This window comes from Sardina pilchardus, chromosome 1 (genome assembly GCF_963854185.1).
Source record: "Sardina pilchardus chromosome 1, fSarPil1.1, whole genome shotgun sequence".
NCBI lineage: Eukaryota > Metazoa > Chordata > Actinopteri > Clupeiformes > Clupeidae > Sardina > Sardina pilchardus.
This window is the reverse complement of record NC_084994.1, coordinates 9,085,553-9,110,413: the sequence shown is the minus strand read 5'-3', so window position 1 is coordinate 9,110,413 and position 24,861 is coordinate 9,085,553. Positions and strand designations below refer to the sequence as shown.

At 41.5% G+C, this 24,861-nt stretch overlaps 4 protein-coding genes across 5 annotated transcripts; all 4 read left to right on the top strand.

Annotated features, from left to right (window-relative positions):
- Nucleotides 1–51: 51 nt before the first annotated feature.
- On the top strand, nucleotides 52–8,561 carry LOC134076244 (zinc finger protein 665-like). The gene is made up of 5 exons (XM_062531246.1): nucleotides 52–182; nucleotides 359–685; nucleotides 1,407–2,792; nucleotides 4,071–4,634; nucleotides 6,611–8,561. The coding sequence occupies exons 2-5, from the start codon at nucleotides 403–405 to the stop codon at nucleotides 7,744–7,746; spliced, it is 3,369 nt and encodes a 1,122-aa protein (XP_062387230.1). The 5' UTR covers nucleotides 52–182; nucleotides 359–402; the 3' UTR covers nucleotides 7,747–8,561.
- A 961-nt stretch (nucleotides 8,562–9,522) lies between these two features.
- On the top strand, nucleotides 9,523–12,002 carry LOC134091311 (zinc finger protein 260-like). Its single transcript, XM_062544324.1, has 2 exons — nucleotides 9,523–9,963; nucleotides 10,218–12,002. The coding sequence occupies exons 1-2, from the start codon at nucleotides 9,678–9,680 to the stop codon at nucleotides 11,690–11,692; spliced, it is 1,761 nt and encodes a 586-aa protein (XP_062400308.1). The 5' UTR covers nucleotides 9,523–9,677; the 3' UTR covers nucleotides 11,693–12,002.
- Nucleotides 12,003–12,468: 466 nt separating this feature from the next.
- Nucleotides 12,469–19,635, top strand: LOC134095994 (uncharacterized). 2 transcript variants are annotated; one of them, XM_062549837.1, is made up of 4 exons: nucleotides 12,469–13,137; nucleotides 14,831–15,020; nucleotides 16,138–16,211; nucleotides 16,825–18,221. In XM_062549837.1, exons 1-4 carry the CDS (start codon nucleotides 12,867–12,869, stop codon nucleotides 16,866–16,868), a joined length of 579 nt encoding a protein of 192 aa, XP_062405821.1. In that variant the 5' UTR covers nucleotides 12,469–12,866; the 3' UTR covers nucleotides 16,869–18,221. The 2 variants fall into 2 exon arrangements, with proteins under 2 accessions (XP_062405821.1, XP_062405747.1); XM_062549763.1 differs by lacking the exons at nucleotides 14,831–15,020; nucleotides 16,138–16,211; nucleotides 16,825–18,221 and adding exons at nucleotides 18,237–18,296; nucleotides 19,040–19,635 and having other exon boundaries at nucleotides 12,481–13,137.
- A 957-nt stretch (nucleotides 19,636–20,592) lies between these two features.
- Nucleotides 20,593–23,586, top strand: LOC134093408 (zinc finger protein 501-like). Its single transcript, XM_062546491.1, has 3 exons — nucleotides 20,593–20,677; nucleotides 20,866–21,176; nucleotides 21,875–23,586. The coding sequence occupies exons 2-3, from the start codon at nucleotides 20,897–20,899 to the stop codon at nucleotides 23,086–23,088; spliced, it is 1,494 nt and encodes a 497-aa protein (XP_062402475.1). The 5' UTR covers nucleotides 20,593–20,677; nucleotides 20,866–20,896; the 3' UTR covers nucleotides 23,089–23,586.
- Nucleotides 23,587–24,861: the final 1,275 nt, after the last annotated feature.

Sequence of the window (24,861 nt, the reverse complement as noted above, 5' to 3'; positions counted from 1 at the left end):
TTGGTTTTCCCACAATCCACGAGTTAATTCCATTCGCCACAGCTTTGTTTAGGCCTACTCTCATCAGGGATATAGCCTACTGACATACGTTCTTGAATTTGTAAAGATCAACATGATTTCATAAACATCGCATCAGCAGAGTTCTGTGAACTGAACGGTGTGTTGATGGTGGACTTATTGAGGTAGGCTGGCTACGTGACGCACAATAACGGTGGTCGATTTTTGAAGTTAACTTAATCGAACATGGGGAAGAGATAGATGGCAGATAACAGTAACCTAATGTTGTTTTCGAGTATTGTATGTAAAACTAGAAAAGATCTTGAATGGCAACCTTTTGTTTTCGTCTTGCCTTGACTAGGCTGTAGAAAACTTGGATGACATCGTCTGTGGTGCGTTGGGAACATGGATCTCGGACTTTCGTTGAGTTTTGGCTGTACCGTCACGGAAGCGCAGCAAGCTGACCAACTGAACGTGATGGTGATAGAAGATATAAAAGAGGAGGAATATGACCATATGATTGCATGTCAGGATGATGAAGGAAGGCTTCCAGATTTTCATTGTGAAACTGAAACAGACGTCACAGAGTCCAACGATAGTGACAATGAAACGCAACAGACAATAGCGGAGATTGAAGTGAAGATTGAACAAGAAGAAGATGAAGAAGAAGATGATTACCTGCTGCAAAGTAAGTCCTTTCAGATCCTCTTTTTAGACAAGTTGTTACCATATATATATATTTTTTTTTTAAAAACACCATACCCTGCTTCGGCATGTAAATCAAATCTGACCATGTGTTTTTTATTCATTTTATATCAAAATTAAAAAAATATACAGTTGTTATTGGTTTCCGTATTGTTTTGGCCGATTTGGCTTGATGAAAACAACCGGTGTTACCCAGATCAAGTTGCTACACCCAGCAGCTAATGCAGCCAGGCAGCTCCAGCGCTGCACTCTGCGGCCGTGTCCGTGAGGCCCCATGTACATGCTGACAGTGAGGCGCTGTAACTGCCTGTAACTGCCTCCTTATCAGCGGTCTGTTATACGATATCATGAGACACCCGAACGTTGGGAAGGTCCATGCAAGTGAATGGATCATTCTACAGCGTTATGGGGAGCCATGTAATAAAAGAGCATATTCAATGGATGCAGTGTAAGCAGATAGCATTGAATGCTTCAAGACAATCGCTCCCTCGGATCCTGTTAAGAGATGGAACTAATCCAGTTGTATCATAACCCCCATTCGTGTCTGTCATGATAGAACATCTGTCTGTCATAATACAACATCTGTCTGTCATAATGGAATATCTGTCTGTCATAATAGAACATCTGTCTGTCATGATGGGACATCTGTCTGTTAAAATAGAGCATCTGTCTGTCATTCTCAATTTATTTTGTAACTCTTCCAGGTATATCAGAACGCCCGCAACAGATGATCCATGGACAGAGTGATGAACTCAGTGGAGGTCTCCACCACTGCACCGTCTGCAGGGAGAGTTTCACAGCCCTGAGAGAACTTGAGAAACACCAGCAAACACACTCTGTTGAATGCAGGAATGAAAAGCAGAACTCTAACGACAAAACGCAGCACGAATGTGTCCAGTGCGGAAAAACGGTCTCAAGCGCGTTGTCTCTTAAAAGACATATGTCGACTCACACCGGGGCGAGGCCTTATAAATGTGTCTTCTGTGAAAGAGCCTTTTCGCAAAGTGGAACTCTTAAAACCCACATGTTGTTACACACAGGGGAGAAGCCTCATGAATGTGACCAGTGCGGCAAAGCATTCTCAAAATTGTCACATCTTAACGTTCATATTTTATCTCACACTGGAGAGAAGCCTCATAAGTGCGTGGAGTGTGGGAAAACGTTTTCGCAAGTTTCGCATCTTAAAACCCATCTGCTAACACACACTGGAGAGAAGCCTCATGAATGTCTCCAGTGTGGAAAAACTTTTTCACAAATGTCGACTCTTAAAAACCACCTCTCGACTCATAGTGAAGAGAGACCTCATAAATGTGCCCAGTGTGGGAAAGGATTTTATATGATTTCACATCTTAAAAGCCACATGCTTACACACACTGGAGAGAAGCCTCATGAATGTAGCCAGTGTGGAAAAGGTTTTTCACAATCTCAACAACTTAAAACCCACATGCGAGTACACACTGGAGAGAGGCCTCATAAATGTGACTATTGTGAAAAAAGATTTTCGACATACATGTCTCGTAACCGCCATATGTTAACTCACACTGGAGAGAAGCCTCATGCATGTAACCAGTGTGGGAAAAAGTTTTCACAAATATCAGGTCTTAAAACCCATCTGGTAATTCACAGTGGAGAGAGGCCTCATAAATGTGCTCAGTGTGAAAAGGCTTTTTCACAGTTTCAGCATCTGAAAACCCACATGCGCACACACACCGGAGAGAAGCCTCATAAATGTGTCCAGTGCGGAAAAGATTTTACACACCCCTCAACTCTTAAAACCCACTTGGTAACTCACACCGGAGAGAGGCCTCATGAATGTGTCCAGTGTGGGAAAGCGTTTCTTGTAATTTCACATCTTAAAGTCCACATGATGACACATACTGGAGAGAAGCCTCATAAATGTGTCCAGTGCGGAAAAGCTTACGCACGCATTTCATCACTTAAAGTCCACATGATGACACACACTGGAGAGAAGCCTCATAAATGTGCCCAGTGTGGAAAAGCATTTGCACGAGCCTCACATCTTAAAGAGCACATGCTTACACACATAAATGCATCCAGGGCGGAATTGTTTTCTATCTTAAAACCCACATGCTAATACACACTAGTGAGGAGCCACAACTAACACAGTCAATCTGGATACTCATGGCATGGGCCCTCTCTGAATGTTTAACACTATTGAATGCACCATGACACGTGTAATGTTTTGCCGCTCTATAAGTAGCCTGGGTGTTCCAGAAGTGGTAGGCGCCAGCCAGGCTACTCTATAAGTGAAATTTGAAATAGAAATTGATGTTACGTAAAACCTCGATTCCCACAACGCTAAAAAGGGGTCTGAAAACAAGATAAAAACACTAAATCTGAGGTAAATGGTACTCAAAACAACTGAAATGATCTGTCCATGCAGCAAGATAGTTTCACTTGAGAAGATTTCTTGAAGTAAGATAATTAAATCTAGAAATAAGCTCTGCCACTGCAAGGTTTGTGGAGAGCCTCTGTTCTATGTGACAAATACTATGTATGCCTCTGATAATGATTTCACAGTAAGTTTCAAAGATCAACAGAAACAACGAATAAAGCATTTTGTTTATATTGTTTTATTGTTCTTCATCTAATTATTATCATGTATAACATCATTCATAATTAAGTGGATGCTGTAGAGAGGAATGGGAGAGAGACCGCTGTACGTGTGCACATTCTAAACTGCCTCTTTCTGTGTCCAGTGAACAGTTGCAGATACCCCATCTGTGTGTGTGTGTGTGTGTGTGTGTTTCATTCCTGTCCATTCAACTGGTCCGAACCGCTTAACATCTACGACATTAAGCAAGCAGTGAAATGGCGTTATCGGTGCCGTGCGACTGCGAAATGTGTACTTAACCGAGACAAAATGATCCAAATTGCAGTGACACTCCAGTCCAGGCGGTGGCAGTAATGCATAGTTGTCTGGATAGTTTACCAACTACAATCCACGAGTTATTTCCATTCGCCACAGATTGTTTTCAACTGCTGCGAGCTGCGATGGTTGATCAAGAATACTTGTTTTGTGTAGGTAATCGTGATTCTGCGTCTTAAACGCCACAAATATCACATCAACAGAGCTTCGTGAGTTACTAAGTGTATGTGTAGTGGTGGATATATCGAAGTAGGTTCGTTTAATGTTTATAGTCTAGGCCTACGTGACGGTCGATTTTTTTAAGTTAACTTAATCGAACATGGGGAAGAGATAGATGGCAGTAATAACAACCTAATGTTGTTTTCGAGTATTGTATGTAAAACTTGAAAAGATCTCCTTTGTTTTCGCCTTGCCTTGATAGGCTGGAGAAAACTTGGATGAGATCGTCTGTGGGATATCATCTCGGACTTTCGTTGAGTTTTGGCTGTACCGTCACGGAAACGCATGCAGGCTGATCAACTGAACGTGATGGTGATAGAAGATATAAAAGAGGAGGAGTATGGCCATATGATTGCATGTCAGGATGATGAAGATTTTCATTGTAAAACTGAAACAGACGTCACAGAGTCCAACGATAGTGACAATGAAACGCAACAGACAATAGGCCTAGCGGAGATTGAAGTGAAGATTGAACAAGAAGATGATGAAGAAGATGTTGAAGAAGCATACGTCACAGAGTCCAACGATAGTGACAATGAAACGCAACAGACAATAGCGGAGATTGAAGTGAAGATTGAACAAGAAGATGATGAAGAAGATGTTGAAGAAACATACGTCACAGAGTCCAACGATAGTGACAATGAAACGCAACAGACAATAGCTAAGATTGAAGTGAAGATTGAACAAGAAGATGATGAAGAACATGTTGAAGAAACATACGTCACAGAGTCCCACGATGGCAATGAAACGCAACAGACAATAGCTAAGATTGAAGTGAAGATTGAACAAGAAGATGTTGAAGAAAATGATTACCTGCTGCAAAGTAAGTACTTTCAGATCCTCATTTTAGACACCTTGTTACCATATTTAAAAAAAAAAAAAAAAAAAAATCTGACCATGTGTTTTTATTAATTTTATATCAAAATAAATAATAATATTAATTATTAATAATAATAATAATATATAGTTGTTATTGTTTTCCGTATACAGAGACTTAATTGGTGGTTTCTTGCAAAATCATTTGACTAAATTTAAAAAGGAGTTTGACTTATTTTAAGATGTCTGACTAGCCCGGCTATCACCAGACCAAGCTTGATCTTTTGAGATTGAACATAAGTGCGGAGAGTCAAAAGGCATGATATGCACAAAAAGTGTGATCAAAGGGCATAGTTCAAATGACTCTACGCCTGGATAGTCCTTCAACCAATCAGACCAATGATCCGGGCTCGTCTGGTGGATAAGCCAGTTTGTGATTGGTTCCAGCAAACATGAACAGAAAGCAGAAGACATAAATAGACCTCTGAAGTTCGCCTTTTACGAGTTGATGAACCTTTGAAACTATTTTGGAAACATTATTTTTTAGGTACAACAATCTCTTTAGTGTTTTTTTAAGTGAGCAAAAGTGAACAAAAAACGATTTGGCCGATTTGGCTTGATGAAAACAACCGGTGTTACCCAGATCAAGTTGCTACACCCAGCAGCTAATGCAGCCAGGCAGCTCCAGCGCTGCACTCTGCGGCCGTGTCCGTGAGGCCCCATGTACATGCTGACAGTGAGGCGCTGTAACTGCCTGTAACTGCCTCCTTATCAGCGGTCTGTTATCCACGATATTCCGCAGCCAACAATGGGGGTCGCCATGACACCGAGACGGTTTTCTATTTCCGGCGAAGCTGCATTGTATCTGTTTTAACGTGACGGTTTACGGTGCTTAACATATCATAACGCATATAAAAGTAAACTTTTCTATTTTATATCGGTTATATATGATGTAGTATATACATGCTGAGGGCAGAATTGTCAACATTTCGAAAGAAATCTAAGTTGAGGCATAATCTAGTTAGCTACGGAGAACGCACATGTTAACAGAATGAACGGAAGTTGAAAACAGTATCGTAACCATCGCAACGATACATATTTCCGGGTTAAGGAAAGAGGTGGATACGATATCATGAGACACCCGAACGTTGGGAAGGTCCATGCAAGTGAATGGATCATTCTACAGCGTTATGAGGAGCCATGTAATAAAGTGATGTCACGTTTCCGTAACAACCAGCATTCTAAACAAACCAAACATTCTAACAACCAAACCAAACATTCTAACAACCAAACGTTCTAAACAAACCAAATTTACAATGTGAAATCCTATGCCAGATGATTATTTTACAGAAAAAGCCACGTTTTTGCGCAAATTAATTTACGAGTTGACATTGGTTGACATTAGCTAACTTCATGTAATCATAGATTAGCCCAGCTTGCCGTTACATTATATTAAAAAAAAATCATGCTAGCGTGAACGTCTCCTTTTAGTACATCAGAAGCATACATACACGCTTCGACATGGTAGTGATTTTTTTTCTGCTTAAAAATCATTTATTTTCATTTTGAATGAAACGACACGGTGAGGCCATAGAAAAATGCCACTTGCAGGTCGTTTGTTTAGAACAGGAAATCGCGTTACCGGGACAACGTGACACTTTCACTTAAGCACTCTATAAAAGAGCACATTTAATGGATGCAGTGTAAACAGATAGCATTGAATGCTTCAAGACAATCGCTCCCTCGGATCCTGTTAAGATGGCTTGGAACTCTTCCAGGTGTATCATAACCCCCACTCGTGTCTGTCATGATAGAACATCTGTCTGTCATAATGGAACATCTGTCTGTCATAATAGAACATCTGTCTGTCATGATGGAACATCTGGCTGTGATAATAGAACATCTGTCTGTCATAATGGAACATCTGTCTGTTATAATAGAACGTCTGTCTGTCATTCTCAATTTATTTCTTAACTCTTCCAGGTATATCAGAACGTCCTCAACAGATGATCCATGGACAGAACGATGAACTCAGTGGAGGTCTCCACCACTGCACCGTCTGCAGGGAGAGTTTCACAGCCCTGAGAGAACTTGAGAAACACCAGCAAACACACTCTGTTGAATGCAGGAATGAAAAGCAGAACTCTAGCGACAAAACGCAGCACGAATGTGTCCAGTGCGGAAAAACGTTCTCAAGAGCGTTGTCTGTTAAAAGACATATGTCGACTCACACCGGGGCGAGGCCTTATAAATGTGTCTGCTGTGGAAGAGCCTTTTCGCAAATTGGAACTCTTAGAACCCACATGTTGTTACACACAGGGCAGAAGCCTCATGAATGTGACCAGTGCGGCAAAGCATTCTTAAAATTGTCGCATCTTAACGTTCATATTTTATCTCACACTGGAGAGAAGCCTCATAAGTGCGTGGAGTGTGGGAAAACGTTTTTGCTAGTTTCACATCTTAAATCCCATCTGAGAACTCACACTGGAGAGAAGCCTCATGAATGTCTCCAGTGTGGAAAAGCTTTTGCGCACCCCTCAAATCTTAAAGCCCATCTGAGAACTCACACCGGAGAGAGGCTTCATGAATGTGTCCAGTGTGGAAAAACGTTTTTTATAATTTCACATCTTAAAGTCCACATGATGACTCACACTGGAGAGGCACCTCATAAATGTGTCCAGTGTGGAAAAGATTTTCAATACCCCTCAAGTCTTAAAACCCACATGTTAACTCACACTGGAGAGAAGCCTCATAAATGTGCCCAGTGTGGAAAAGTTTTTGCACACCCCTCACATCTTAAAGCCCATCTGAGAACTCACACCGGAGAGAGGCCTCATGAATGTGTCCAGTGTGGAAAAGCGTTTTTTATAATTTCACATCTTAAAGTCCACATGATGACTCACACTGGAGAGGCGCCTCATAAATGTGTCCAGTGTGGAAAAGATTTTCCATACCCCTCAAGTCTTAAAACCCACATGTTAACTCACACTGGAGAGAAGCCTCATAAATGTTCCCAGTGTGGGAAAGTTTTTGCAAGAGCCTCACATCTTAAACAGCACATGCGTACACACAATGCATCCAGAGCGGAATCTTTTTCTATCTTAAAACCCACATGCTAACACACACTGGCGTGGAGCCACAACTGTAACACAGTCAATCTGGATGTGCTCATGTCATGGACCCTCTCTGAATGGTTAACACTATGGAATGCGCCATCAGGCACGTGCAATGTTTTGCCGCTCTATAGGGAACTTAAGTCTCCGCCCCTTCCGGTCGGTCCACTGGACCGAAGATCGGAAAAAAAATGAATGATGGTCTGTGGAGAAAGATAAATTATTTTCTGGTCCCGATCGTCTTGTGCCATGAATTACACATGATGTTTGTCAATTTTAAAGACACATTTTCATGTAAAGACATTTGCAGTTAATTTCGTAACTAGTGATTTACAACATTGTGAAATATCATAATTCCAGCGACTACAAACACATTAGTCGCGTTAGTGACGTTAGCCCACTTCACATACAGGCACAGCCACCGGCACCAGCAACAGCAGGTCTTAGAGCTTCCCCCCTTGCCGGCGAAAATACCATGAGTCAGAGCATTAAACACACCAAATAAGTTGTATTCATCCATAGACTGTACATAAACTACAGTAAAGTGACATAGTTGGCAGCAAGATGCAACCACTAACTAGCATAACAACTAGCTAACTAGTGAGAGGCTCTGTTCTGTGTGACAAATACTATGTATGCCTCTGATAGACTGACTCACTCTGTTCGAATGCATCGAAAATTTTTCTCTGTCAGCACCCCATATCTCTGATGGGTGTGGCTGGAGGAGATGTTTTGATCTTATCTGTTGTACAAAATAATGATTTCACAGTAAGTTAAAAAGATGAACAAAACAACGAATAAAGCATTTTGTTTATATTGTTTTATTGTTCTTCATCTAATTATTATCATATGTATAACTTATCATTCATAATTACTTATATGGGTAATTTTGTCATATGTTGCCTATAACTTATCATTCATAATTAATTATATGGGTGATTACTATCATATGTAGCCTATAACTTATCATTCATAATTAATTATATGGGTAATTATGTCGCCTATAACTTGTCATTCATAATTAATTATATGGGTAGGCCTAATTATGTAGCCTATAACTTATCATTCATAATTACTTGGGTAATTACTATCATATGTAGCCTATAACTTATTCATAATTAATTATATGGGTTGCCAAGTGGGTGCTGTAGAGGGGAATGGGAGAGAGACTGCTGTACGTGTGCACATTCTAAAATGCCTCTTTCTGTGTCCAGTGAACAGTTGCCGATACCCCATCCGTGTGTGTGTGTGTGTGTGTGTGTGTGTGTGTGTGTGTGTGTGTGTGTGTGTGTGTGTGTGTGTGTGTGTGTGTGTGTGTGTGTGTGTGTTTCATTCCTGTCCGTTCAACTGGTCCGAACCGCTTAACATTTGCTACATAAGCAAGCAGTGAAATGGTGTTATCTGGTGGCCGTGCGAAATATTTACTTAACCGAGACAAAAATGATCCAAATCTAAATTCTTGCAGTGACACTCCAGCCCAGGTAGTGGCAGTAATGGAGAGTTATCTGGTTAGTTTGCCAATTTCAATCCCCGAGTTAATTCCATTTGCCAAGGATTTTTTAATCGACTGTCATCTGCAGTGTTTGCTTAAGAATGCTTGATTTTGCGAAGATAAACGTGATTTCACGTTTTACCCGACAACAATTTTACATCAATAGTATCCTATGAGCTGATAAGAGACCGTGGAGAGGTGGATTGAATGAGGTAAGCTCGTTTAATGTCTATAGGCTACGTGACGCACAACAACGGTGGTCGATTTTTGAAGTTAACTTAATCGAACATGGGGAAGAGATAGATGGCCGTAATAACAGTAACCTAATGTTGTTTTCGAGTACTGTATATAGAACTAGAGAAGATCTTGAATGGCAACCTGTGTTTTCGTCTTGCCTTGATAGGCTGGAGAAAACTTGGATGAGATCGTCTGGTGCGTTGGGAACATGGATCTCGGACTTTCGTTGAGTTTTGGCTGTACCGTCACGGAAGCGCAGCAGGCTGACCAACTGAACGTGATGGTGATAGAAAATATAAAAGAGGAGGAATATGACCATATGATTGCATGTCAGGATGATGAAGAAATGCTTTCAGATTTTCATTGTAAAACTGAAACAGACGTCACAGAGTCCAACGATAGTGACAATGAAACGCAACAGACAATAGCGGAGATTGAAGTGAAGATTGAAGAAGAAGATGATGATGAAGAAAAAAATGATTACCTGCTGCAAAGTAAGTCCTTTCAGATCTTCATTTTAGACACCTTGTTACCATATTTTACCATATTCACCTGTTATAATAGAACATCTGTCCGATGGGACATCTGACTGTTATAATAGAACGTCTGTCTGTCATGATGGAACATCGGTCTGTCATGATAGAACATCTGTCTGTGATAATAGAACATCTGTCTGTCATAATGGAACATCTGTCTGTCATAATAGAACATCTGTCTGTCATTCTCATTTATTTCTTAACCCTCCCAGGTATATCAGAACGTCCTCAACAGATGATCCATGGACAGAACGATGAACTCAGTGGAGGTCTCCACCACTGCACCGTCTGCAGGGAGAGTTTCACAGCCCTGAGAGAACTTGAGAAACACCAGCAAACACACTCTGTTGAATGCAGGAATGAAAAGCAGAACTCTAGCGACAAAACGCAGCACGAATGTGTCCAGTGCGGAAAAACGGTCTCAAGCGCGTTGTCTCTTAAAAGACATATGTTGACTCACACCGGGGCGAGGCCTCATAAATGTGTCTTCTGTGAAAGAGCCTTTTCGCAAAGTGGAACTCTTAAAACCCACATGTTGTTACACACGGGGGAGAAGCCTCATAAATGTGACCAGTGCGGCAAATTATTCTCAAAATTGTCACATCTTAATGTTCATATTTTATCTCACACTGGAGAGAAGCCTCATAAGTGCGTAGAGTGTGGGAAAACGTTTTTGCTAGTTTCACATCTTAAAACCCATCTGAGAACTCACACTGGAGAGAAGCCTCATGAATGTCTCCAGTGTGGAAAAACTTTTGCACAAATGTCGACTCTTAAAAACCACCTCACAACTCATAGTGAAGAGAGACCTCATAAATGTGCCCAGTGTGGGAAAGGATTTTCTATGATTTCACATCTTAAAAGCCACATGCGAATACACACTGGAGAGAAGCCTCATGAATGTAGCCAGTGTGGAAAAGCTTTTTCACAATCTCAACAACTTAAAACCCATTTGCGAATACACACTGGAGAGAGGCCTTATAAATGTGACTATTGTGAAAAAACATTTTCGACATGCTTGTCTCGCAACTCCCATATTTTAACTCACACTGGAGAGAAGCCTTATGCATGTATCCATTGTGGGAAAAAGTTCTCACAAATATCAGGTCTTAAAACCCATCTGGTAATTCACAGTGTAGAGAAGCCTCATAAATGTGCTCAGTGTGAAAGGGCTTTTTCACAGTTTCAGCATCTGAAAATTCACATGCGCACACACACCGGAGAGAAGCCTCATAAATGTGTCCAGTGCGGAAAAGCCTTTGCACACCCCTCAAATCTTAAAGCCCACATGCTAACTCACACCGGAGAGAGGCCTCATGAATGTGTCCAGTGTGGGAAAGCGTTTCTTGTAATTTCACATCTTAAAGTCCACATGATGACACATACTGGAGAGGCGCCTCATAAATGTGTCCAGTGCGGAAAAGCTTACGCACACATTTCATCACTTAAAGTTCACATGACGACACACACTGGAGAGAAGCCTCATGAATGTGCCCAGTGTGGAAAAGCTTTTAAACAGGTGTCAAATCTCAAAAGCCACATGCTAACACACACTGGAGAGAAGCCTCATAAATGTGCCCAGTGTGGAAAAGCTTTTGCTAGAGCCTCACACCTTAAACAGCACATGCTTACACACATAAATGCATCCAGGACGGAATCTTTTTCTATCTTAAAACCCACATGCTAACACACACTGGCGTGGAGCCACAACTGTAACACAGTCAATCTGGATGTACTCATGTCATGGGCCGTCTCTGAATGTGTATCACTATGGAATGGGCCATCAGACATGTGTGATGTTTTGGCGCTCTATAAGTAGAAGTAAATACTGCTACCGATGGTACCAGTGGTTATGGTGCAGCTCTGCCACTGCAACTGGTTTGTGGAGAGACTGAGAGGCTCTGTTCTATGTGACAAATTCTATTCTATTTGTTGTGCAAAATAATGATTTCACAGTAAGTTTAAAAGATGAACAGAAACAACGAATAAAGCATTTTGTTTATATTGTTTTTATTGTTCTTCATCTAATTATTTTCATATAACTTATCATTCATTATTACTTATATGGGCAATTGTTATCATATGTATCCTATAACTTATCATTCATGATTAGTTATATGGGTAATTTTATCATATGTAGCCTATAACTTATCATTCATAATTAAGTGGTTGCTGGGAGAGAGACCGCTGTGCAGTGTGCACATTCTAAACTGCCTCTTTCTGTGTCCAGTGAACAGTTGCAGATATCCCGTCCGTTTGTGTGTGTTTCATTCCTGTCCATTCAACTGGTCCGAACCACTTAACACGTGCTACATAAGCAAGCAGTGAAATGGCGTTATCTGGTGGCCTTGCGAAATATGTACTTAACCGAGACAAAAATGATCCAAATCCAAATTCTTGCAGTGACACTCCAGTCCAGGCGGTGGCAGTAATGCAGAGTTGTCTGGTTAGTTTGCCAACTACAATCCACGAGTTAATTCTATTTTTTAAAACTACTGTCATCCCCTCGATGTTTCCTCAAGAATTGACTGATGTTGTCATGTAGATAAACGTAGTTTCACGTCTTATCCGACAGAAACAACAGATCAGTAGATCTCCGTGAGCTGAACAGTGTTCGTGGAGTGGTAGACTTGTTTGAGGTAGGCTCATTTAGGGTAGGCTACGTTGCAAACAATAACAGTGGTCGAATTGTGAAGTTATAGCTACTTTAATATGCGGAAGTGATCGATGGAAATAAGTCATGGCTAATTATTGAAATAACAGCTTTGTTGTTTTCGAGTGTTCATTTATAACGAGAGAAAAAGCAACCTTTTGTTTTGGCTGTAGAAAGCTTTGGATGGGATCATCTTTGCGTTGGGAACATGGATCTCGGACATCCGGTTAGTTCTGGCTGTAACGTTACCGAAACACAGCAGGTTGACCAAACGAGAGTAATTATTAAAGAAGAAGACATACAAGAGGAGGAATATGATCAAGAAGATGAAGAACAGCCCTTTGCAGAGCTTCACTGTAGAACTGAAACAGATGTCACAGAGTCCAACGCTAGTGACAATGAAGCACAACAGACAACAGCGGAGATTGAGGTGAAGATTGAAGAAGACGATGAGCCTGATAACTCTAATTTGGTGGAAAGTAAGTCCTTTCAGATCCTCCTTTTAGATATGAAACAGTTGTGATCATGTAAAGTAAACACAGAAGAAAACAAAAACAACAACAACTACAGGAAATGGCCTAATGCTTGTTGTAACCTGACGCAAAGTTTAATTTCTCATATTAGGCACAGATTTTCATTTCAGAGTGCTGGTCCATTCACATCATGTGCGGACCCTCCTAACGTTTGATGGTCTCTAAATCTTTTGACGAGGTTTCTATAAAGCTTGAACATTTTCTTGACACTATCAGCTAGCTGCATGTCCCCTGTACTGTATCACTGTAAACATGCAGTCACTGTGGAAAGCCCAGGCTGCCACAAAATGCAACAAAAACAGCCTGGTTCAGCCTGGACCATGAGGGGGGGGTTCACATTGCATGCGTAAACAGCAGTGCTGTGCTATGAAAGCCATTATTTTCAATGGCTTGTTTGCGCAAAAACTGTTTTGCCGCCGTGCCAAGCAAAGTGCATGCTGCGTTTAATGTGAAATCCAACAGAACTGCTAATAAACGGAGCGTATACGACTAGCATACTGTTAATGGGCACTTTGCAGACATCTTGGAGAGCAAAGTTGTAGTACTCCGAGTACGACCGATCTGACGAGTCATGATGGCACTTCAGAGGGTATCTCTTTTTCAACTGAACTTCCATCTCATAAAAACGGGTCAGTGGACGAGCAAAACAGACACCTGTAGGGCCTTTCTCAACATCCCTCCTCGTTGCTCGGTTCTCCAGACCCGTTCCCATTGATCTATAACTAGCACTGGAAAGACTATCCCTTTGTTGCCGACCAATCATTCTTTATCTATCAGTGAGGACGAGGACCGAGGAAGGAAGGGAGGGTGTATAAAAGACGAATGAGAGGCACCCGCAGAAGGCTCTTCTCAACGCCTCTCCTCGGTCCTCCGGCTTGTTCCCACTGATCTAGATAAAGAATGATGGGGTGGCAACAATGGGACAGTCTATCCAGTTTTCTCTATAGATCAGTGGGAACGAGCCAGTGGACGGAGGATTGAGGACCGAGGAGAGACGCTGAGAAGAGCCTACGGTAGCACTTCAGAGGGCGTTTCCTGGGTGCTTCTTTTTCTTTTCAACTTTTTGAACTTTGAACTGGTAAGAGCCGGTCGGTGAGCGATTAAAACAGACACACAGGGCCTCTCTCATTTGTCTTTTTATCTATCCTCCCTTCCTTCCTCGGTCCTCGTTCCCACTGATCTAGATAAAGAATTATGTGGCGGCAGCAATGGGGCTGTCTATCCAGTATTCTGTATAGATCAGTGGGAACGAGCCTGGAGGACCGAGCATTGAGGAGAGAGGTTGAGAAGGGGCCAAAGAATGCTGCGTAAGTGCACGTGCATATGAAGCAGAGGAGCGAAAAGCGTTAAGAGAGAAGTAAGTTAGGGGGGCGCTGTGGCGCAGCAGGCTACAGCGTCCGTACCATTTACGGGTCCGAGTGCCCACGGGGAGCCAGGTTTGAATCCGGCCTGCGGTCATATCCCGATCCCGCCCCATCTCTCTCTCCCACTTGTTTCCTGTCTACCTATTCACTGTCCTATACTAATAAAGGCAAAAAGGCCAACAAAATATACTTTAAAAAAAAAAAAGAGAGAAGTTAGTTAGAGGAGAGCAACGAGAACGACTAGCACTATATTTTCTTGTTTTTCTTGAATTTTGATATGGCCGAGTCCACCATTCGACCAAAGAGAAGACGTTCGGATGAACACATGGCCAAGAAGAGGGTGCAGGAGAAGGAACGGGGCAAGTCCCGAGTTTACATCGGTGAAGCCATGCAAAGGTGGCGCGAACTCCGACAGCAGAAGGGCTTCCAATCTGACGCACAGCTGGCTCTGTTTCTACTGGATAGGTGGGTAAACACAGTTCGGTTGTTATCGTTTATGTGCATTAAGTTTTTGCGTGTATTTTTTGTCTGTTGGATTATATTTAGAATTTAAAAAAATATTGAAAATTAAGGAATACAAATGGACTCATTGGTTCCAAAATCATGCTTTAATATTTTGTTATTTCAATATTGAACAAAATAATTGTGATAATTATTTTTGTTATGACGTACAGCCCTAAAATAAGGTTGTTATTAGCTAGAACTATGCCAATACTGCTCATCTTTTCAAAGTTATGTTGCCATGGTGAATACCAGAGATAGGTCTCTAGCGCTAGCTCTAGCTCTGATGTGGAAATCAAGCCAACTTGCACTAGGACGACAGTTTGTCAAAATGATTGATTTCATCCACACAACAATCCACAGTTTATTCTGAATTTGAATTTTCATAAAGTTGTATAGCCTAGTGACAATGTTGGCTTAATTGATTTGTGACAGAGCCATGTTTTTATGTTTTCTTGGACACTATACTTTGTTTGTAGTGACTAGGTACTTGACTCTGTGCCCCTACAAATCACCTGCACCTGCTAACCTAGAGCTGCAAGTGCAAGGGATTTCATTTTCTAACAATCATTTCACTTTAGCTACGTTTGCATGGACACTTCTATTCCGATTAGAAACGGAAAAACCGCTCAATTGGAATGAAAATCGTCATATAAACACCTCAATCGGAATGAAAATTCCTGATCCGATCAGAATTGTAATCAGAATGGAGAATCAGTGGTGTAGTCCGTTCCTATTCCGAATGAACACCCATGTATACGGTATTTCGGATTGACTGTTATATCTTCCCAATGAAGAGTAGCAAACAACGGCTACTCCTATCAAAGATTCTAAAGCGTTTACAAGCGTCTGATCGGAATAGAAAGTAGCCCATGTAAACTGACGGCGCAACATTTTCAATCGAATGACAAAAAAAAACTGTCCATGTAAAGTGGCTTTTGATGCCCCCATTTGTTAACTAAAGGCTTTTTACCATATAGGAGTGCCTCAATTTTTCTGGGTTTTTTTTCATAAAATTTTGACCTAGAGTAGCGTTCCTTCTCTCCTTTTTTCTAATCATTTCACTTCGTTCCCACCCCAGCTACGAGGAGTACCTCCACGCCATTCGTGGCTGGGACCAGGGGACCTTCCCCACCACAACCATTGGCCTGGACGGTGAGACAATTTGTCATTGATTTCTGTGTCCATGTTTTTGGTATTCATGGATCTCATCAGGTCCCTTTCCACAGGTGTATTAATCAAGCACCATGCAGTCAAAGATCATTAAGGGCGGAGCAAGATACTTCATGAGAAGCCACTTCCTGGAACCCGAATCGCAAGAGGGAGGGGGGCAAAATCCCCCTTTATGCAGAGCTGTTCCATTGAAGTCTATGGACATGGCGCGCATGACACACCCCCTTTATGCAGAGAAAGTGATCCCCGTTTTGCGCCCATAGACATGAACTACGACGACGTATCTTGCTCCGCCTTAAGGATCTTTGATCCAGTCTGCATTGATAATCAAGGTGCTTGACTTTATACACCTGTGGAAAGGGACCTGATGAAACCCATGAATACGTATGGCAATTAAGCGATCATTTCTTCTTCTTCTTTTTTTTGTTATTATTTGTTTCTCTTCATGTCTGGTATAATTTCAAAAAATATTTCTGTAAGACTGACTGAGGTACTGGCCCACTTTGTCTTTTTCAGAAATCAAATACGTTTTTTGGTGTCATGTCATAAATGTTTTAGATTTCGCACCCATACATGTTATTTGTTGTTTTTACAGGAAGGCCAATGGAAGGGGTGCTCCATTCCTCTGCAATGATGTAGAGACATCTGCGACCCATTTCTGGCACCGTTGCAAGACCACGGAGAACTACAATAAACAATTCTTTGTATTTATTTGTGACAATTTGGCATGTAGCTTTTACAGTACCGTATCCAAAAACTACGGGGGGGATTGTGCGACAGGGTTCCGATCGCCCTGTCGGAAATTATTTTCCGATAATGACCAGAGGAGGACAACACATCATCCCTTAAGAACGGCGTCCAACGGACACGTACGCGGTGCGACGTGACAAGAAAAAAAAAAAAACAGAACTCCATTGTTTTTAACGGAGCAAAGCCCACTAGAAAAGTCTGCCGTTTTCAGAGTTAGAAAACTGTTCTAAAATCCTGCGTGTCCAGCCCACACTGCTGAACACTGGGTCCAGTGGGCGATGGCCTTTACATACCAGCTCATCAGTAAAAAGGCAGTCCTGGGTTTGAATTGACCACAACCACTAAGGATGTGGTTATTGCTTTCACGTTGATGTTATAACAATCCTGAGTCGTGGAATTGTAGGGCCTACAATCCCATTTTTTTCCAAACCTGGAGAAATCAGGGAATTCAATAAATTCATTGAAAAGTTGAAAAGTCATGTTATTTTATTTTCATATCTCGGGCGTAGCCTGATTCCTCTTGTCTTAATTTGATAACATTGATAAGACCTCTTAAAAGAAGTCAAACTCTAATTAGAAAGGACTAGGTGTTTCTTTCTATACTAAAAACAATAGGGGGATTAGACTTGATGTAGTCATCTTAAGATGAGTGCAAAGGTGATTATTTCAATATGTTTTCAATGCAACAATTTGTGACATTTCGGAATCTATCAAAGCAACATGTGTGTTTGTCAAATGCACATATCTGACACATATCTATTTGCTTTTGCATGTTTTCAACATTGGAAACACACTCAACCTCTTGTTGCATGTGATGTTTTTCCATTGATGGTATTCACCAGGTGGCATTACACCACAGACATGTAGGATACAATGATACGCTTCCAAGTTACTCGTTTATGACATACATTTTGTGATATGCATTATGCAGTGCAATGCAGATAACAGTTGGTAGTCATTCTACAGATTCGGTGCCATATGTTATTGAGTAAGATGATGAACATTAAAATGTTTTCAGAGCTTTTTTTTTATTGATATGACAAAGTGTCATCAAATGTATGCAGGCTACTTGATAGAAAACACATTTACCCATCTTAACGTAGAGTATTACGTTTTTGTTCTGCATTATTTTCTCAAACAAGTCCCAATTTAATTCAACCCCATCACAGTCATTTTGTTATTTTTTCCAATAAGTTTGAGATCAGCTTCTTGAGATATGCGTCTTCCTGTAATAATCGAAGTGTGTTTTATTTGTAGGCGAGCAGGAGACAATAATGAGGAGGAGTTACAATGGGCGAGAATTCTTTGTACCTAAAGGTAAGTTCTCCGGGAAATATTTTATTATATGTGTGTGGCGATCAGATAGCAATGGCTTGTTTGTTTTCGTATTCGTCTGGTGTTAGTTAGTGTATGTTATTAAGCACTAGAAAAGCAATCAGAGAGCGCAGACCTCCGTCTGTATTCATCTTCCTAGGTTGTCATACATTTGAACCTAAACTATTCAGATTCACCAGGTGGCCATACCATGCCATTACACCACTAAGCGAAAAATGTAAACAGGGGCAGCCGTGGTGTACTGGTTAGGGCTTCGGGCTTGTAACCGGAGGGTTGCCGGTTACAAGCCCGACCAGTCCACCACGGCTGAAGTGCCCTTGATCAAGGCACTTAAGCAGGCAGCTCACTGCTCTGGGTTGTGTGATTCACCTCACTGTGTGTTCACTGTGTGCTGTGTGTTCACTAATTTGGTTAAATTGGGTTAAATGCAGAGAACTGAATTTTCCTCACGGGATCAAAAAAGTATATATTCTATTCTATTCTATTCTAAACGGCGACGATGTTACGGATCACTCCCAAAATTGAATAGTTTCTCCCTTGGGCCATTTCTGACCGTCCCTGAAAAATTCATCAAAATCCATCCATTATTTATTAGTTATCTTGCCAACGGACAGACAGACAGACCCCGATGAAAACATAACCTGGCGGAGGTAACAATACAGGCAGAAGTCTGAGTGCTTTTCTAGTTGCAATATGGCTTACTGTGTTTTTTGAATGTGTTTCAGATGTAGAGGTCTGTTTCTTGACCGACTCGATCTGCAGAGATCTGGAGCAGTATGTGAGCACGGGTCGATGTTGGGTTCATGACGGCACGACACTGAGACACTCTCTGGTCGAGCATGTGTATTACTTCCGACAACTCCAGAAACCTGCTGTCGTCGTCTTGCACATAGGAACGAATGACTTGGCTGCGGGCACCTCTGCAGTAATCATGGTTCGGTGGTTGGAGGCTTTGATTTGTCGGATAGCCAGGATGTGTGCACACAAGTTGTTTTTTGCAGTGAGTTCAATTTTGCCAAGGCCAGTGGACGACATGAAGACCAAACATGCTGTGAAAGCGTGCAACTGTGCAATGTACCGGTGGACTTTGTCTCAACCAAATGTGGTGTTTTTACAAACGTGGAAGGCCTTTGTGAAGGCCCGTGTGGTCTGCGAAGAGCTGTACCAGCCTGATAAGTTGCATTTGAACGTCGACGGAAAGAAGCGCTTGTTTTTCCACTTTCAGGAATTCCTACGGAATTTCTGTGGGTTTAAAATGTCTGTAGGTTCTAGTGTAAAAAATAAAAGCTGAATATTGAACTGAGGCTGAAAACGTTGCTGTGTACGAAACAAAACACACACGCACATTCATACACAAGCTTGAAATAATGTGTTGTATAGGCAAATTGCATTGCTCTATAATGGAAGGTACAATAATTCTCCTTATGCCTGGTCCATGAAATCAAACCAAATAGTAACATAAGACATGGATATACCATCTTATAGATATGAATGGGAATCGCTGCTTTCTCAAGCACTGAACGCCATGCTCTCAACACGTTAATTGGTGTACGCCACGGAGAAAGGGGACCTTTGTGGAAATTTGTGGCCGAATACGGAGACGGCAATTCTACATGGCGTTCACCAGTGTGTTGATGAGGGAGTGGGGTGTGAGGGAAAGTGGAATTGATCATTATGTCCCACTAGTGCAGAGCCTGTAGAACTTGCGTGGCCGATATATGTGGTATCTTTTGTTCGTATAACATGAAATTTGGCACAGCACACACTCATGCCATTAGGATGACACCCACCAGAATTGAGAGCAGTCGGATGAGTGGTTCGAAAGTTATGCTTGGAACAGACAGACAGGACGTTCCTTGCATTTATAGATAGATAGATAGACCTATGAAATGTGAAATGATTCTAGAATGTATATAAAAATAACTTTTTAAATAAATTGAATTATTTTTCCACTATATTCTATTTATTTAAGATGCACCTGTACATTATTGTACCACACGAATAAGTCATGTGATGTTGTTCATGTTGTTGCCTAAAGTGGAAAATTACATTTGTGGTCTAGCTTATTTCAACCACCAGCACCAGATGATTATGTCAACGAGAAAGAAGGCTGGATTTCCCAACGTATGCAGTCAAACTCCATTCCAGGTGGTGGCAGTATTGCATAGCTGTCTGCCTGGTCTGCCAGCCAACCACGAAGAATTTAATTTACAAACACAGTTCTACACTACGGTTTTGCACGGCAGTCAGTCCGTTCGTTTGGCAATGCTAACTTTGGTGGAGATACAGACACTTTTGACTCCTTACCAGATCTAAACATATCTTACCAGATTACACTGTGCACAGGAGTAGACTTGCTTGAGGTGGGCTACGGGAATGTGTTGCGATATGATTTACTAATCAAAAGAACATACTGTTGCTAACATGAACATATCAGCAGTCGAGTGATAGACGAGTAGATCTATGCCAAGTGCCAGTAATGTTGCCTTCTTAAAAAAAATAAAAATAGGTTTACAGCCATTCTATTCCTTGTGTTGCTCTGGCTTTAAAGGCTGTAATATCGTCTTTGGTTCGTTGGGAACATGGATCTCGGACTGCTTTTGGGCTCATCTGACGGTAACGTGACTGAAACACACCAGTTCGGCCTGAGAGTGATCGTGAAAGAAGAAGATATAAAAGAGGAGGAATACGGTCACATGATTTCATGTCCAGATGAAGAAGAAAAGCCCTTTGCAGAGCTTCACTGTAAAACTGAAACGGACATCGCAGAGTCCAACGTCACCTGCAATGAAACACTACAGACAACAGTGAAGATTGAAGTGAAGAAAGAAGATGAACAAGAGCACGATTATATCCTGGAAAGTGAGTCCTATCGAATTCTGCATTAGACTTGCATTCAGAAAGTTTTGATCCTTTCACTATATATATATACACACACACACACACACACACACATATTAGCCTAAATACTAAGACTGAAAGTATTCAGATGCTTATACAACTTGCTTGGAGTCCACCTGTGACTAAATGAATTCATCGGACATTATTCGGAGAGGCCTGTATATTATAAATATTTATATAGCGCTTTTCTCGGCTTTTGCAGGCGCCTAAATCACTTTACATTATCATGCCTCACATTCACCCATTGCCATGCAAGGTGCTAACCTGCTCTTTGTGGGCACTGGGATTAGGTGTGTTGCTCAAAGACTCTTCGATAGGTCACCTTCCATTTGAAGGTGAATATTTCCGAGAAAAGACAAAAGGGCTTAGGGCGCTCAGGAATCTATAAATTAGTACTCAGCTTCTGCTACGGGTGAGGTGAGAATCCAAAAGCAAAAAAAGGTTAGCAGAGGCACGCCGAGATTTTTTTAAAATGTGAAAAGCCTTTAATGGTTCATGGCAAGCACTGAGTTTTTCACTGAGTGAATAATTTCCGCTAAATGGGTACTATTTAACTTCTGAATGTAGACCACCTGCCTCTTAGGTTTTAAGTCTCTATGGTAACTCTTCCAGAACATCTGTCATCATATCATTCTAAGTCTCTATGGTTACTCTTCCAGGTGTGCCGGAACATCCAGATGAAACGCAACAGCGGATCCACGGACAGAATGATGAACTCAACCTGCAGCTGCAAGGAAGGCTGCACCACTGCACTGTGTGCAGGAAGAGCTTCACCACACTTTCTGAACTGGAGAAACACCAGCAAGCACACTCCCTCGGTGTGCATGAACGGCTCAACACTGGCGTCAAAAGGCAGCATGAATGCAGCCACTGCGGGAAATCATTCCCGAAGGTTTCAACTCTTAAAACCCATATTTTAATTCACACGGGAACGAAGCCCCATAAATGCGCTCAGTGCGGAAAAGCTTTTTCGCAAAGTTCAAATCTCAAAACTCACATGCTGTCGCACACTGGCACAGACGCGCACATCTGCGTTCACTGCGGGAGAGCGTTCAAGACGCACTCGTACCTTAAGATCCACGTGCGCATGCACGCAGGAGAGTCGCCCCATAAATGTGTCCAGTGCGGAAGAGCTTTTCCACTGCCTTCTAATCTCAAAACTCACATGTTGACGCACACGGGAGAGAAGCCTCATAAATGCACCCAGTGTGGAAAAGGATTCACAGTATCCACGGGTCTCGAACGCCACATGCTCATACACACTGGAGAGAAGCCTCATGAATGTGCCCAGTGTGGAAAAGCTTTCTCACAAATGTGGTGTCTGAAAAGCCACATGCTAACACACACTGGAGAGAAGCCTCATCAATGTACTCAGTGTGGGAAGGCTTTTTCGAAAAGGTCAAATCTGAACAGCCACACGAAAATACACACCGGAGAGAAGCCTCATAAATGTACTCAGTGTAGAAAAGCCTTTTCAAAAATGTCAGGTCTTAAAAATCACATGGTGACGCACAGTGGGGAAAAGCCTCACAAGTGTGTCCAGTGCGGAAAAGCCTTTACGCACATCACCACTCTCAAAAGCCACATGACGATACACACGGGAGAAACCCCTCATAAATGTGCCCAGTGTGGCAAAGCTTACACGTCGTCCACAGGTCTTAAACGCCACATGCTGTTACACACTGGAGAGGAGCCGTACAAGTGTGTCCAGTGTGGGAAAGCTTTTTCGCAAAACTCAAAACTTAAAAGCCACATACTCTCGCATACTGGAAAGAAGCGTCATAAAAGTCCGGGACCCAAAGGCCAGAATCTTGGTGAACCTGGTGTTGTTGGTCAAGACCAGAATCTTGGTGAACCTGGTGTTGTCGGTTAAATACAGTATGTTTTTGTGTTGCTCCGGAGTTACTCAATAAGAACATGTATTTATGACAATAACATGACAGTAAACTTTGAACTTTGAACCTTTTGGAAGGACAGCGTGAAATGTAAAGCCATTTTTTTCTTGTATTGAATTGAATTGAATTGAGTTGAATGACTGGGTGCCTCTCAACTTCTCTCCTCGATACTCGATGCTCGGTCCTCCAGGCTCGTTCCCACTGATCTATAACTAACACTGGACAGACTATCCCATTGTTGCCGCCCCACCGTTCTTTATGTAGATCAGTGAGGACGAGGACCGAGGATGGAAGGGAGGATGTATAAAAGACGAATGAGAGGCACCCAGCATCCTCACTCCATCAAAGCCAGTGACTGTTGTGGAGCACTGACTGTTCTCTGTCCACATCGAATCCATTATGTGCCATACTTCTTATTCAAAAAAGTAGAGCAACACAAGTAACAGAAATGAATCAACCTTAAGCATATGTGTATTTTTTTTTTTTTTACAAAATGTTGAATTTATAATGAGTTAATTACAATGTTATGTATTTGCAAAGGAAATGTAATTAAACAAATATTTAAATTAAGGTCAAATGCTTCTTCTATAATTTCATTTCTGAAAATGCATTGGCAAAAAGTGTGTTTGTAAATCTGTAGAGCAGTAAAAGGTTGTGATTTATATTTTGTGTGTATATTTTTCTTCATGAAAACAGCTATAAAACATTGACAGTGTTGTATTTTAACTAAGCCAGTTGATGAACTTGGTTCCCATGGATCATGGAGTTTTTGAAATGACATCACATTGCATTTGCAAGTATATATATATATTTGCCTTTTTGCCTTCATTATTATAGGACAGTGAAGACGTAAATATAAATAAATAACAGGGGCACGACTGATACTGTATATTGGTCAGTCATGGAGTTTTTGGAATGAGAATGACATGACATGACATGACATTACAGTACATTACATTTGGCTGACGCTTCTTAACCAAAGTGACTTCCAACAAAGGAAGCAGTCAAGGTACGGTGTAATAAGGACAAGTTAGTGCAGCTGCCGGTGAGTGCTACCTCTAGGCTGCATGGGTAAACGCAGCCCCATCTGCCGGCGATTGGATTTCGCCCTGCAGCTCAGGCAGGCTGGTAACCTCAGGCAGGCTGGTAACCTCTCAATGTCAATTTCACTTATAGAGCGCCAAAACATTACACATGTCTCATGGCGCTTTACGGAGTGTTAAACATTCAAAGAGAGCCCATGAGTAACAGGGGCAAGGAAAAACTCCCTAGAATTGGAGATGCATCTCTCCTGCTTCCTGTCACGTTTGCTGGGAACCAATCACAATGGGCTTATCAGACGCACCCAGATCATTGGTCTGAATCTGATGGTTGCAGGACTATCCAAATGCATAGTCATTTTATTTTAACTATGTCGATTGATTGATTGATTGATTGATTGATTGATTGATTGATTGATTGATTGATTGATTGATTGATTGATTGATTGATTGATTGATTGATTGATTGATTGATTGATTGATTGATTGATTGATTGATTCATTCATTCATTCATTCATTCATTCATTCATTCATTCATTTAATGACCACACATGGCTGGTAGAATTTGTTTTCAGTACAGCTCTTAGGTACAAGTTCCAGCATGAACTATGCAGTCAGTGGTTGAAATAAGCTACCCCACAAATGGGATTTTCGAGGCAATAAAATGAACATCATATTAATTACTTGTTGGTACAACAGCTGCATCTTAC